Here is a 16,134-nt window from a genome sequence, read left to right on the forward strand (position 1 = left end):
AATTTTCTTTATTCCCTTTCTCAGCAAAGAGATCTTTAAATTGCTTCCTTTGTTTTCAAGTCCTCAACACTTAGCATGTCCCCAGGGTTCTTCTTTGAGTATGTGTCAGTGTGGATCCACTGGCGGTGTGCGTGCACGTGGGATTGGATTTTGTTTTGGAAGAGGTGCCACTGGAGCCATACTTGTGCTCTGTGACTCTTCACGTTCCCATATAAGGGCATAAAGAGCGGGGCAGCTGCAACCCTCCCTCAGTTTCCTCTTGCTGCCCTTGGCAGTGTGACTGAACCTTGATGTGGTGGCTGGCTCTGGTGCCAAGCTCAGGAGGGCAGAGCTCCGATCATCATTTGACTGATGCGGCTGGTATTCCTCATTCCACTATCCAGAAGGGATGCTTCTTGCCAGTCACCTACAGCAGGAGCTGCACTGACGCACACCCTGCAGTAACGGTGGTTCTTTGAGATGTTGTCATCAAAGCATGACTCCCACCACTCTCTTTCTATCCCCACTTCTCAGCAATGTGGGCTGCCAATTGAGAGGGAACTGAGGTAGGGGCATTCCGCCCTCCCTTCATAACCTCGAACAGAAACATGAAGAGGCACAGGGTGGCCCTGATGGAAAGTGCTATTCAAAAGAATCCAGTTCTACATGTGTGGAACAGGTGCTTACCTAGAGTGGGATCAACATTGACTACAACATTTCAAAGAACTCCAGTTACTGTGCAGTGGTTTTCAAACTTTTGTACTGGTGACCCCTTTCACATAGCAAACGTCTGAGTGTGACCCCCCCCCCATAAATTAAAAACACTTTTTTTAATATATTTAACACCATTATAAATGCTGAAGGCAAAGTGGGGTTTGGGGTAGAGGCTGACAGCTTGCGACCGCCCCATTTAATAACCTTGCAACCCCCTGAGTGGTCCCAAACCCCAGTTTGAGAACCCCTGCCGTAGGGTAAGTAACCTCCTTCTGGAGGGACAGTTGAAAGTCAGTGAATCTTGGAATCATTACATAAGGTTAAGGAGAATCATGAGGGAAGTCAGCACATGCCTCAATATGAGTGAGACTAGAGGCTACAAATCAATATTAGAGTTGTGCAAATTTAAATTGCAACCATAGGCGGAGCAAATAGATAAATTGTGATACATCATATGGTTTTGTTGTTTTGGGGAACGGGTGGGGAGCTGGTATATAGATTACAAATTCAAGCCTGAATGAGGCTTGTAAACTTTGCAAATAATAGAAATTTCCTCTCAAATACGTTTAAGCCCAAATGAGTAATTTTGGAGAAATGTACTGATAAATACACAGAGACCTTGCAAAACTGAAGTTGCTTTACCCTGGTTAAGAACACAGGCCACATAATATAAACTCCACTTGTGCTCATTTGCATGCTAATACTCTGAATGCCCTTGTAGCTCAGAGAAACTGTCCATTCTCAAGAGATTTGAATGAGAACAACTGAAACTAGCTGAGTTATTACCATAACCAAAATGTTATTGCATCTAACATCCCTACTTGAATAAGCAGCACTCATATAGGAATGGTCAAACAGACAAACAAGCAGTTAATCTTATTGGCAGGATAAAGGTTTATATCTTTATACTAGACTTCAGGAAGCAGTAACAGCAAAGGATTCTAAGTTGATAAAAAAAATCTGTAATAAACTCTCCTATCGTTAAAGTGTTATGAAAACACAAAATTGTTCAGAAATAACATATATAAAAGATAAGTTGATTACAGCAGTGACATTACAATATTTGTTTCAGGTTAGCAAAGACATTTGTAAAATCTTCAGATTCTTCTAATAATGCTAAGAGAGAAAGCTGTAATATTTTCTAACTTCAAAAGGATAGCAGTATTGTGGCTAAAGATGGAAAAGATCTGTTTAAGTATTAGGCCCACGTCCTACAGGGATTTGATATAGTCACCCAGAAGATGCATTAAGTATTACTTTGCAGCTATGCTTGATTTCATCCATCGATGATATATTTGAATTAGGAGTTACCTGCAGTGAACAATAATATATATGCATCATATTCTTTATTGAGGGAGGGGAGGAATATTAATGCCATGACTATACGCAGAATTCTTTGTAAATGGCAACAAATTCAACAAAACTAATAGAATTAATTCAATATTAGTGATGTCAGAGATGACTGTTCTTCATTGCTGGTGGTGTGTATTGATAAAAACACATCTCTGTATAGTTGTAGAAAGAGGGAGTTCACAATACATTCACAGGGAGACTGTCAGCTAGAGGGGAAAATAAGTTTGTTGTTCTAAGAAGCTGAATTTATTTTTGAAGTTTATGCAGTTGGTCTTCGTTCTTAAAATCTCTTCAGTCAGATCTCCCATGTGGCTATCGGAATACTATGCCTGATGTCATATGAGTTTCATCTTGGAATGGTAGCCTTTAGGAGTGAGGCAGTGAGGAAGCCTTGTGAAATATATGAAACAAGATCTGTTCTTCTTTGAGTAGTGTCCCTGTGGGTGCTCCACATCAGGTGCCCAAATGCCTCTCGAGCCCTTGATTGGAGATTTTCCATTAGCAATGTCCATTCGGCCTGCACAGGTGCTCTCTACAGCCTTATGCCACATTCTGAGGGTATATTGGGTTGGCCTGAGACAGAGCTTTAGTGTGTCCACCTTGTGCACGCCTCAGCCTGTTTTATAGTTGTTGTTTAGTTAGTTTAGTGTTTCTAGTTAGTGTTAATTGTTGTTAGGATAGAATTAGTTAGGTAGTTGTGAGAGGTTTCCGTTTTTCCTCTCTCCATTTTATTTCTTCCCCATCTCCTCTGGGGAGCTTATTTGGCCTGCCTGGGCATGCCTGGCTTACCAGTTTTTAAACACTGCAGCTCTTTTTGGGAGGCTATCCTGATCAGCAGTGGCCACTCTAAGTGTACCTGTTGCTTGGAGAGTCAGATCTCCCAAAAGTGTACTGTTTTCCAGGCTCTAAAATCTGGAGTTCAGAAGATTCAGGAGAACAAACAGCTGATGAAGGAGCACTCCTACCTCCAGCTCCACTGGTCCAGGAAACTAGAGTCATACAGTCTCCTCAACCAAACACCCAACATAAGGAGACCTTTGAGGAACAGGAGGCTAGAGCAAACAGAGGCTACACCTCAAACCCCTATTTCATCTTCATCTCTGGACAAGGCAGTCATGCCTCCACCACCATCAAGGGCTGACAATTTTAGTAAATACCAGGACCCTGTGAACAGGATGGCAGACTCCCTTCAGATACTTCTGGAGGTTAAAGACTCACATCATGAGCTCCTGACTCCATTTTGCGGTCAGCAACATCCAGCTGGGTTGTGCTACCCTTTAATGAAGTGCTCCTGGATCCATCAAAGACTGTGTGGCAAACTCCTGCCATCATACCACCAACTTGAAAACAGGCAGATAAGAACTATTATGTTCCCCCTCTGGGATTCAGAATTTTTATTCTCTCATCCCCCACCTAATTCCCTGGTGGTGGATGCTGTAAACAAGCATTGTAGACAGCACTATGCCAGGTCTACTCCTTTTATGACAAGGACCAGAAAAGAGTAGACCTTTTTGGATGGAAGGTCTGCTCATCCACAACCCTCCAGTTTCGGATCACAATCCATCAGGCAATCATGGCCAACAAGGACTATACAAATGAAAACAAGTTTGCATCCTTTATTGAACATCTGCCACAGGAGCATAGAGAACTTCCAGCCCATCATTAAACATGGTCCTTTAGCCAGAGCCTCTCTCCAGACATGCTTGGATGCCGCAGATGCTGCCACTAGATCCATCTCCACAGCAGTTGTTGTGCTCAAGGCATTGTGGCTCCAGTTTATGGGTTTTGTGAGAGAGAGAGGTTCAGAATAGGGCCCAGGGTCTCCTGTTTGATGGTCAGAAGCTCTTCTCAGGAACTATGAATGAGTCCCTGCACACACTGAAGGACTGCAGGGCCATGTTGATATCTCTGGGAATGTACACCCCTATAAGCGAGAGGAGATTTAGCAGGTCTCAAACTCCCCACAGATCACACCCAGTTTACTTTTCTGGTTTTCACAAAACCACCCTGTGACATTGCACTACATATGTTTATGGAAATATGCTTATGAGTGTGAATATAATGTAACTGGAATATGCTTTATTCATAAGGCCTCTTGTAAGGTATCATTACAAAGCTTATAATCTACTGAGTGTGTTCATCCTATTTGTATGAATGTATCATTCTTATATCTAAAACTAGAAATATGAAGTATTACTCTGAGGTCCTATTGTAATTATGCAAAGTGTGGGCCATTTTTGGTGGCTTAGACTCTTGATGGCTCCCATTAACTGGAACAATTGGTTGTAAATGGCTCTGTTTACTTGTAAGCCTTCCTGTATATGTGGATGCCAGCCAGTGAGTAATGAAGTCTCACAGAACATGTCACATGATACTGGAATCCATTTTAAATCTGGTGCTTTTCCATTTAGAAGGAAGGGTGGGAACCCAGAGAGAGACAAAGGATTTCCCCTTGTGCCAAAGATATAAAAGGGGATGGAAAAGAACAAAGGGGGAAGCAGTCATGAGAAATCTCCTAGTTACTACCTGAGCTGGAACTAACAAGAAATGTACCAGGGGAAAGGATTGGGCCCAGACTAAGGAGGAGTCTAGTCTGTGAAAGAAGCTTATTGGAACATCTCTGAGGGTGAGATTTACTGGTATTCAGTTTCTTAACGTATTAGGCTTAGATTTGTGTGGTTTTGCTTTGTTTTACTTGGTGACTTACTTTGTTCCATCTGTTATTACTTGGAACCACTTAAATCCTACTTTTTATTCTTAATACAATCACTTTTGTTTATTATTGAACCCAGAGTAAGTGATTAATACCTGGGGGAGCAAACAGCTGTGCATATCTCTCTATCAGTGTTAGAGGGCGGACAATTTATGAGTTTAACCTGTATAGGCTTTATACAGAGTAAAACTGATTTATTTGGGGTTGGATCCCATTGGGAGCTGGGCATTTGGGTGCTGGAGATAGGTAACCAGCTGGGTGGTTTTCAGTTAAAGTCTGTAGCTTTGGGGGTGTGGTTTAGACCTGGGTCTGTGTTGCAGCAGACTAGCGCATCTGGCTCAACAAGGCAGGGTTCTGGACTCCCTGACAGGGAAAACGCTGACAGGGAAAACGGGCTCAGACGTAGTTTCAGCACATCAGGTGACAGTCCCAAGGGGGTCTCAGTGACCGAACCCATCACACACCCAACCTGGTAGAAGAAGACAGATAATCCAGAATAAAAGAGCTTTCTACCCTCCTTCAGCTAGCACCCAATCGTAATCGAAACCAGTTTTGACAGATTGGTCAAAGGCTCAACTCCTCCCTCATCTCTAGTTTGTAAGCTGCAACCATTTGGTCACCTCCAAACTTTTAGAGCTGTGATTCTCAAACTTTTGTACTGGTGACCACCTTCACACAACAAGCCTCTGAGTGCGACCCTCCCCCCCCCCCCCTTATAAATTAAACACTCAAAAAATGTATATATTTAACATGATTATAAAATTTGGAGATGAAGTGGGGTTTGGGGTGGAGGCTGACAGTTCACAACCCCCCACGTAATAACCTCATGACCCCCTAAGGGGTCACGACCCCCAGTTTGAGAACCCCTATTTTAGAGAGGCTGCCTTTTCCATTTCCAAGGGGCCTGGCAGTGTATTATAACTGACAGGTGAGTCATGGAGGTTACAACATTAGGCTTTACCATCACTATATATCCATCCATCCCTCCCCCGTTCCCTGACCCTCTTCAGGGGCCCCTTTCATTAGAATATGCTGAGTCAAGAATTACACTCCTTCTTTTCTTTAGGAGCAATAGAATGATGATGGTCAATATGGCTTGCATGTTCTGTATCAACAAACTGGAAGGAGCAAGGTCCCCCTTCCTCTGTGCCAAAGTTAAAAAGTTATGGAACTTGTGTGTAGCCCATCAGATTCAGATCTTAGCCATTTACCTTCCTGGATTCCAGAATGTCACAGCCGATATGCTCAGCAGGCACTTCTCCCAAGACTACAAATGGGAGCTGGATGCCCAGATCCTGCATGGGATATTGCAGAGATTGGGACTTCTGTCGCTGGACCTATTCATCACTTCCAGAAACAGGTTGAACTAAGTCTATATTTTTAAAGGGTAAAATGTTTGATGTATTTAAAAAAACCACTACCTGCTCTCCTTCCCCTCTGCTTTGGACTGTTCTGGTTGGATGTTCAGATAGAGTAGTTTACCCGGCAGCCCAATATACCCTGGAAGTGCAACTTGAGATTGTATAGAGCAAATGCGCAGGTCAAATGAACACTGCTAACAGAAAATCTCAGCTCAAGGCCTCCAGAGGCGCATGCGCACCTGAGTGGAGCACCCATAGGGGGGCACATCTTGAACCACAGTTACTGCATGAGGTGAGTAATCTTTTGTTTTAACTACCTGTATGATCAAAAATACTGGCTTTTTTTTAAATACATCAAACATTTTACCCGTTAAAAATATAGACTTAGTTCAACCTGCCTGCTCTACTTCTGTGAAAAATCCTATTTCTTGTGGATTTTCTTTCGTTTCCGGTTGCACGGCTAGCAGAATGCACTCCAGTCTTCTTAGGAAGGTGGCATTCTCCAGTCTGAAATGTCAGAGTGGCTGTACTGGATATCAAAAAGGCAGGACCACATGGAGTAGTCTAATGATGCCAAATGAAGTACTTTTGTAAATTAAATTCAATTTTAAAAGCTACCTGGTAATAATTGTCTTTATTTAAACATGGAATTCTTTTCCATAATGTGAAGCAAAGTTAATCGAGTGCAGTCACAATGGGCAAAATGACAGCTTTTCCCACCTCAGTTACAACGTAGCTCCTCTGATGATGTAAGGTAACATTCTGAATACTGTAGGTGCCGTGCTACTGGTTTGAAAGTTAGTCTCCTTCCCTCTCTACCCCAAGAAAAGTATTTTATTGCTCCAGATGATTTGTGGGTTGGGGGCTTTTTTTTGTCTTCCTGATAGCATGAGAATATAGGACCCCAGGCTATCCCCACATCAGGGTCCATTACAGAAATTGTTACCCAGAAGCCATTTAGACTACCTCAGTGGTATGAGATTGCTTACATAAATTTTACAGCTTTACTTTTGCTTCAGTGGGTAAAATATCTGTCTGCCTGATCCTTTGAGATAAAGAAACTTGTTTATGTCCAGAATTCAGGGTCCAACTTGATCTGTACAATAAGGAAAATAAGTTTAGTCCTCAAGAAGACACAAATTAAAGTTTAAAAAAAAATTGCATCAACTAATAGTTTTTTCTTTTGGCATTTTAGGTATATCCTTTATTTCCAGGAACTTTAACGCTAATGATTCATGACTTGTGTCTGACTTTCCCTGCTCCAGCTAAAGCTGAAATCTATGTATCTGATATACAAGAACTGTATGTCCGAGTTGTTGACAAGGTCTGTATTTTTTCAGCAGCCAGTATTGTTGACTGTCTCAGAATGTCATCGGCTTTTGTGCTGGTTATTAATGTAAGGCTGAGGTACACGAGAGGTAACATGGTGTCTTGGTTATGGCATTGGGCTGTGACTGGGCTTCTGTTTCCCTCTCTGCCACTGACCAGCTGTGTGACCTTGAACAGGTCACTTCACTCCTCTGTACCATTGTTTCCCCTCCCAAGCCTGCCTATTTAGATTGTAAGCACGTCAGGGCAGAAGCCAATTCTTACTATGTATCTGCCTAGTCTGTAGCTCAATTGATCCATGATCAGTTGGTGCTTCTAGGCATTGCCATAATAAAAAGGATTATGAATAAAAATACATGAATACTTCTGAAAAAACACTAATTCATGTTGTCTTGTTTTTCTGAGAGTTTGGGAGAGTGATTCTTGTACTAATATATTTTGTCACGGTCATTTTCCATATGTCAGATAAAAAACATTTTACTTGCAATTTTCCGTAAATCTTATACAAAATTAAAAGTTTTGATATTTCTGGATGTTTGAATTATGCCCATGCCAGTTGAAACACCTGAATTCATTCATTTCACTTGACACTAATGATGCCTGGCAGTGAGGGCTGCTTAACACTAGAACCTCACGGTCCAGTCTTAAGTTTTTATTAGAGCATTAAAAGTTTTACACATTACAATAAAAAGACATTTATGCCAATAAATAAGAATGATGATTAAAAATACCTTTTCAGGGAAAATGTCAGTGATTGTGAATATATATTGCAGGTGGAGATTGGGAAAACCGTTAAAGCTTATGTTAGAGTATTGGATGACTCGAGAAAACCTTTTCTGGCTAAATATTTCACCGTCATGGATTTAAAACTGAGGGCAGCATCGCAGATTGTGTCGCTGGTGTAAGTTGATTCATGGTGTATTTTCATGAATTTAAAAGCAATTCCCTAATAGGGAGAAGAAGCAAAAGTAATATTGTAGAAGTATTTTCTTATTATTTTGAATGAATTTGAAGGGTAATGTTTTTAAAAAGGCCTCCATGCAGCCTTCATGTCATTACTCCCAATCAATCAGGCAGAGAAGTACATGTAGTTTTTTTTTAAATTTGTCTCGAAAGAAGTGTCTCTCTGTGGGGCCTGGCTATGCTTAAGGTTCAAATTCAGCATTTATTTAATTCCCATTCACTTTTCAGATTCAGGGCCTTAGTCATGCACTGTAGCACTTCATTAAATTCTGAACATCGCATGAGCAGAGAAAGTGGAAATGATGCGAAGTGAATAAATACCTGCCTGGAGATCAGTAGGAGAGTATCCAACTCATTGTATTGTGTTTGTTACTGAATCTCTAGAAATGACAGAGTTGTATCATCATATCATAGAATCATAGAAGGTTAGGTTTGGAAGGGACCTCAGGAGGTCATCTAGTCCAACCCCCTGCTTGAAGCAGGACCAATCCCCAATTTTTACCCCAGATCCCTAAGTGGCCCCCTCAAGGATTGAACTCACAATCCTGGGTTTAGCAGGCCAATGCTCAAACCACTGAGCTATCCCTCGCCCCATTTAGAAGCCCTTTATATTTTCTAACTTGGAAATAGATGAAGGTTTAAGAACTGCTGGAAACAGTGGAAACAGAAGCCTTCTATACTCTAACCAGTTAGGGTTCAGGTTTCAGTGATGTATCCCATACGTGTGCTGTGCTATCGGTGCTTCATCCTGGATGTAAAGGTACTCCAGCTTCAGGCAGTTAAGAAGTCAATATTCCTGCTGCTCCATACTGAACTGACATCCCTATTTATTATTCTGCTTAGGACTTTGTCACCTAAAACTCCTTGAGATGATAGATGAACCCCCTGTACCCTAAGTCACCCTTTTATTAATGTAATTCATTCAATGACCTCTCTAATTTAATGTATTTTCTTTTGCTGCAGTCCTCTCGATGAAGTTCTTGATGACCATACTGCTGCTTTTCTAGTTCACGGCATGGTCATAGGTCAAACCAGCCTTACAGCAACAGTCACTGATAAAAATGGACAAGAAATCAGTTCTGCTCTCCAACAGATTGAAGTAAATAACTTCATTTCTAATTGTATGTTATCTGAAATGCTTGTTATGGTGGGGCCTGAGTGGTATGAAAACAGTAATTTGGCACTGTCAAGGCTGATTCTCCACTCTGGCACTCTGAGTGCAGAAGGTGGGGGCCCGCAAGTATTCTAAAAATTAATACTGGCTACTCTAGGCTTGTATTAAACTCCCAAGGCTACAGCTTTTCTCTGACCTTGGATGGGTAGATGCTGCCACCTCCAAGTGCAAAAAACCCCTTTGAGAACCGAGGAAGGTGCACTTGGGAATTCCTCCAACCCTCAGGCCCTTTGACCTTCCCCCCCGGGGAAGAGCTGAGAAAGAAAACAAAGGAAATCAGCTGTTGCCACCAGCTAATTAAACCACATATGCACAAACCTCTTAAGACACAAAAATCCAATCCTGTTCTTAAAAAAGAGGTAAATTTTATTAAAAACAGAAAGAAAATACATTTGGAACTTCGGCTTTTTGCTTGATTTAAAAAAACAAAACAATTACAAGGATTAAGCATCAAGCACCTCTCTTGAGGTCCAGCTTAAAGGTTACAAGCAAAACAAAAGCACCTGGGGTTAGCACAGAGGAGTCCACAAGCCATAAAGAAATAAAAGAGAAAAACCTAATCGCATCTTCCTAGACATTTCTTGATCTACTTACATATCTGGGGTTTCAAATGAGTAGTTTCTAGGTATGATCTGGTGATATTTTTCATACCTGGCCCGAAGCTTTTTACAGCTTAGTTCCAGCCCTGTCTCTGCTGTCCGGGAGAACAACAGAGACACAAAGGGGAAGTTTATTTTTTCCCCAGTTTTAAAAAGTTCTAGCCTTCCAATTGGCCCTTTTGGTCAGATGCCCACTCCCTTCCTTTTACGTATGCAGGGAGACTTTTTAACCCTTTACAGGTAAAGCAAGTAGAGAACAACTACCAAGAGGGATTTATAGCTAACTGGCTGGGTGTCCATAAAAGGGAGCAACCCCTCCCCCCCAACCCGCTTTCATTTATATCAGGCACAATCTGCATTTTTTTCCCTGTAAAATACCTGAAAAAAATATTTTTATTTTCAAAATGTGTCCAAAAACTACTCTCCAACAGCATTTGAGAAGTGTAGTAGTACTTCTCTGCAAACATTGCTAAGGGCCTGGGGTTAACAGCACTTTCTAGAGGCTTAGCTTGCTCAGGCTAAGCAAGTTGCCACACACACCTGTATATGCTGTTCAGAAGCATAATTCATCTAAATCAGATAGTGGTGAGAACACAAATGTTTGTGCTTTCATTTCTAGGTCTTTCCTCCATTTAGGCTACTGCCGAGAAAAGTTACTCTGATCATAGGAGCAGTGATTCAGGTGAGGTATTTTTAGATTTGGTCCACTGTAATTCCTGTTTGAGAAGTTGTTCTAATACATTATTAGAGAAGTGCTAACTGCTTTGCTTCCATGATACTATCTTAATTTTTTGTTGTTGTTTTTCTTTTTGGTGGATGTTGATATTTAGCTTGGTAACATAGCTACATTCATACCAGAACTCCTCTCCAGCACAGAGGCCAGTTGAATGTCTTCACACTTGACCACCTGTCTGTTCTAGCATATAGTCAGGACAATGTTTCAGTATTTCTCACTCGAATGAAAAGCCAGCCCTCCCAGGATGAGTGGTGATGTTCAGTAAACCTGTCACCAATATAAAACTGACAGCTGTGGGCTAAGTACACAAAGCAAGGCACAGAGCAGAGTCACTCCACTTGCGAGGAATACAGGGAGGCAGAATTGCTCCTTAAAATCCCTGGCATGTGGATGCAGCATGCGTGTTGCAACAACCCTTTATGTGTTTAGCTTCTTGTCCCCATTTCCAGCTCCCCATGCACTGGTCCTCCTCCATGTGCTGGTGTGTGAGCTAGATGGGGGTCTGGGTGCTGCTGGGGGAGTAGAGATGCCCATCCATTTGTCCTTGTGCAGTCTGTGCAAAAAAAGGAAGCTACGAGTACCCTCCCCCTCTATTGTGCACCCTGGCCCTGTGAAAATATTAACTAGAGCAGAGTTGTGATGGATGCAAACTATTGATGAGCATTGGTCTCTGTGTAACTACAGATTACTTCAGAAGGAGGCCCTCAACCTCAGTCCAACATAATTTTCTCCATCAGTGATGAGAGGATTGCATCAGTGAACAGCACTGGCCTTGTAAGAGGAGAGGCAGTTGGAAATGGGACAGTAACTGGAGTGGTTCAAGCTGTTGATGCAGAGACTGGGCAAATCGTGGTGGTGTCGCAGGTAACACTTTATCATCTCATGTGTCACAGAACCAGTTAATGTTAATCTTGGTTTAGTGCATGGACTGTGTCCAAAATCAAAAATAAAATCTTGTTACAATAACTTCACTGGTTGCATTGGGATAAAAATAGCGATTTCTTACTCCCCAGATTGTGATTTAGTGCATTCACTTTGGAACGTGAGCAATATGTTCAATATATCCTTAAATTGTGCATCTCACCACTTGAAAGTTGAGTTCTGCACAAAACCCAGGGCGATCTCATGACATTTGACATCTGTAGGCTTGACTGGTAAAACTGCCGAAAGAATCCGTCCAGGCCAGTCCTGCCACAGTAACAAAGGTCGAGACTGCTGATACCTAGAAGTTACCTTGTGGTTGCCTGGAAGGGGTTTTTATTTTCCCCTTGAGGTTCATGGCTTCCTTAGATAACAGGTCACCTTCTGAAGTATCTCAGTCAGCTGCTAAGTTTGTGGGGGAGTGAAGCAAGACCAGAGTTAGTCCTCTGCTGTAGTCTGTGCCATGCTGCCAGGTACAGGCAATGAAACCCAGGAACTGCTCCTGTTGGTGCCAGTAGTGAGGGCAATGGCTAAGCCTGGAGGTGGATGCAGGCAGACAGGTAGAGGCCTGCTTCTAAAGCAGAAAAAGTGCAATGTTCTCTAGGGTGTGGCACATAAGGCTCATAGCTCTTTGTCTTTGTGTTTGCCTGAGCTAGGGTTCGGGCAACTAGTGCACAGCGAAGTCCTTTGGCCTTAATGGGGGGCACAGGGAGATTCCCAGGTGAGACAAGCAATGGAGACAGATCAGAATTTTGTTAAAGGATTTGCTATGTCTGTAACTCAGGGACAGCAATGTCTGCCTGTGGCTTCTGCAAGGGAGCAGATTGAACTAGGAAACCAAATCTCCTACCTTCTGACCACCAGGTCTGGTCCTGTCCCCACAACTATACTTCAGCGACAAAACTCTGGGAATGACAGGAGATGCAAAGAAGAGAAATCACCAAGTTTCACATCTATCTACCGCTCATTCTTACTCTTTCCTGTTCTCATTCTCCATTCCACCCTTCTCCCCTTAGTTCTCTTCTTCCTATGTTTCCATTTTGTGATTGGCTGGCTCCTTTTCTGTCTTGCACTGTTACTCTCCCCATCTGGGATCACTCACTTGTCTTCCTCCTGGAGACCCCATCTTCTTCTTCTTGGTCCTGCTAGTCATCAACTCCTGTAGTCTTGAGCAAAGACTATTTTTTAAGTAGTGCTGTTGAAGAGCATAGCACCATACAGACATGTTGGAAGACATGGCTTCTTCCCCTGGTAGTTTACAATCTATCTTGCTGTCAAATTGACAATCATACTGAATTATGCCAATGTGTATATTGGTCTTCTGCGATAGACACATCCTCTACAAATTAGACTTCAGTACAGTAGGTAAGTAAACACATTCCATATTTTATCTAAGCCAGAATTACACAGCAATCTCTGGACCACGTCCATTTAAAACACCACTCCATTCTCATCAGGGTGCCTTTTAAATTAATCACCAACTAATATGCATGTGTGACTTTGTTTTTCCCCTTCTGCCATAGTGGTTTTTTCAGTCTGAGAATGTAAATCCTCTCATGTTGTTAGGACTTTACTCAGCTGGATTTTGATGTGTCCTTTTATGGATAAGCATTCTGTACTGAGTTGACTTTGATTTGACATTGGATTTATAGTGTATTGATTTATATCAAGTCTGTGATTTCATCTGTTGTGTCAGAGGATTTCAGTTAAACTGCAAGGATTTTTTTTCCTTCAATTTTTTTCTGCAAATTTGTTCGTTGTTTTTTACGGGGAGAATAAAAGAATCAAGTCATAGCAGTTCATTACAGTGTGTGTGTGTGGGGGGGGGGGAAGCAGTTGGTTTGTTTGCACACTTCCATTTTAATCAGGATCACACAAACAAAAAAATCTACCAAATGAATCATTTTTATTTCTTATTGGAAAGACATTTCTGTCACGCTATCTTTTTAAAAAACAGTGTATTCTTTTAAACTTTAACACTTGGTGCGAGAGGTTTTGAAGACACACATGCCAGTGAAACACACTTGTTATGGGGAGAAGCGTAATCCTTTTGTCACCAGCTGCATCATAAAACCAGGTGTTTTAAAGCTTGTTATCTCTGCTTGAAGTCAGCGGTTCCAGTCGTTCAGGTAACAAGATCAGTTCCCCGGACAAAGATCCTGGCTGTGCCCACTGCCTCCCATTTGTTTGTACCTTAGGCTGGTCCAACCCCAGCCTTGCAATTTTGAGGCGACTGGGGTGGATCCAGTGCAGCGGTTCATTACAGAGGCCCTGATCCTGCACTGAGCTTTGTGCAGACAGAAGGCTCTGCTATGTGAACCTCAGGGTAGCCTACGGTAATCAAGGGCAAGCCTGAAGTCCCTGCTTTGATATGTATAGGTTGGGAACTTGTCATCTAGCTAATACTAAAAATCTAGTTCACAGAGGTCATTAAATGAAATGGTCAGAGGTCATTAAATGAAATGGTCTGCCTCTTACAGAGCTTTTTTTTCTTTTTAGGACAAAGTAGAAGTTGAAGTAGTACGGCTTGTGGCTATTAGAATCCGTGCACCCATTACACGAATGAAAACGGGTACTCAGGTTAGCTGAATTACACTTAGAGTTCTTTCTCTCCCACTCTTTTTGTTTGTTTATTTTGATATTTAATTTTCAAAGGAAATGTGCTAATGAGGATTACAAAGAAAAGGTTATTAGTTTAGTTGAAAAGCATTTTCACATCAACCAACCAAAGTTCTAAGCTTGATCTGGTGGAATAAAACATTAACTCATGATTTTTTAAATTAATTAAAGGTGATGCAAACCCTCATTCACTTCTCTGTGTTATTCTGGGCATCTTCCTATTTAACCTAATTAGACACTATTTATTTGTGCCACAATAAAGCATATGCTCTTACACCAGGGGTGGGCATGGGGCCACATCTGGCCCTCAAGCTCCTGCCAGGAGGTGGAGTTGAGGTCTTGCCCCACTCTGCATGGCTCCCGGAAGCAGTGGCATGTCCGGCCTCTGGATCCTACGCATAGGGGGCTCTGCACGCTGCCCCCAGCCCAAGCACTGCCCCCGCAGTTCCCATTGGCTGGTAACTGCAGCCAATGGGAGTTGCTGGGGTGGCGCCTGCAGACAGGGCAGTGTGCAGAGCTGCCTAGCCGAACCTCCACATAGGAGCCAGAGGGGGGACATGCCACCGTTTCTGGGAGCTGCTTGAGGTAAGTGCTGCCCGGAATCTGCCCCCCTGACCACCTCCCACGCCCCAACCCCCTGCCCCAGCCCTGATCCCCCTCCCACCCGCCAAACCCCTCAGTTCTAGCCTGGAGCACGGTCCTGCACCCCCAACCCCTCATCCCCAGCCCCACCGCAGAGCCCACACCCCCTGCTGGAGCCCTCATGCCCTCCCGCACCCCAGCCCCCAATTTTGTGAGCATTTATGGCCCTCCATACAATTTCCATACACAGATGTGGCCCTCGGGCCAAAAAGTTTGTCCACCCCTGTCTTACACTCATGCTTCTTCATCTTTAATGATAGCTGCTCCTTTAAGACAGGTCAGAGTCTCCTTGTGATTGGAGAAACACTCTTTCAAGAGAGGATCATGCAAAAAGGGTGCAAACAGGAAGAAAAGGAATGCTATTTCTGTTCTTGCTTTGGACTTGCTAGAGCCAGAACTCAATGTAGAACCAAATACGAGCAATCTGCCATGTTGGCATGACCACCAGGGAATCTTTTCATTTGGAGATGGGTTGTCCGGTCTATCCTCCTTTCAGGAAAATATGTAGTATGTCCACTAAGTCCAGACTGGCTCTAGTATTTCAAAATATGGGACCTCGACCAATTGCTTTGAGAGACTATTTCAGTCTTAGTCATGTCACTGTTAGGAAGCTGTTTCCAATATTTAATCTAAATCGTTTCTTAATTTCATCCCATAAAGCCTATTTACGTACTTGTACCAGGCTAAATAATAACTCTCCTTGCTTGGTATTTTCACCTTCTGGATATTTATTATATGTATATCATGTTGTCACAAACTGTGGGCATAGGGGAAGGAGCGGGTTGGAGCAAACAGCCAATCAGCAAAGAGGAGAGAATGCCTAGTGAAAACAGTAGCGAATGTAAGAATGTGTAAGACGTTTCTGTTGTTAAGGGGGCCACATAGGATGAGTGCCTCCTCCATATGACCAGCTGCTGAGGCTTCTGATGAAATGAATCAGCACTTGGTTGTGGTAGACCCTCTTACCAAAGGGAATGGTTTAAAGCTTTTTAATGCAAAAAGATATTGTCATTGTGAGAGTCCTGTACATG

General features: G+C 42.6%; 1 protein-coding gene across 1 annotated transcript in view; it reads left to right on the forward strand.

Annotated features, from left to right (window-relative positions):
• Positions 1–16,134, forward strand: part of NUP210 (nucleoporin 210) — a 118,483-nt gene that overhangs the window by 70,951 nt on the left and 31,398 nt on the right. The window contains exons 21-26 of the mRNA XM_048858458.2: positions 7,316–7,444; positions 8,223–8,350; positions 9,376–9,511; positions 10,805–10,867; positions 11,606–11,785; positions 14,342–14,422. Coding sequence (XP_048714415.2) covers positions 7,316–7,444; positions 8,223–8,350; positions 9,376–9,511; positions 10,805–10,867; positions 11,606–11,785; positions 14,342–14,422 — 717 coding nt within the window. The remainder of the gene's footprint in view (positions 1–7,315; positions 7,445–8,222; positions 8,351–9,375; positions 9,512–10,804; positions 10,868–11,605; positions 11,786–14,341; positions 14,423–16,134) is intronic.

Source organism: Caretta caretta, chromosome 7 (genome assembly GCF_965140235.1).
Source record: "Caretta caretta isolate rCarCar2 chromosome 7, rCarCar1.hap1, whole genome shotgun sequence".
NCBI lineage: Eukaryota > Metazoa > Chordata > Testudines > Cheloniidae > Caretta > Caretta caretta.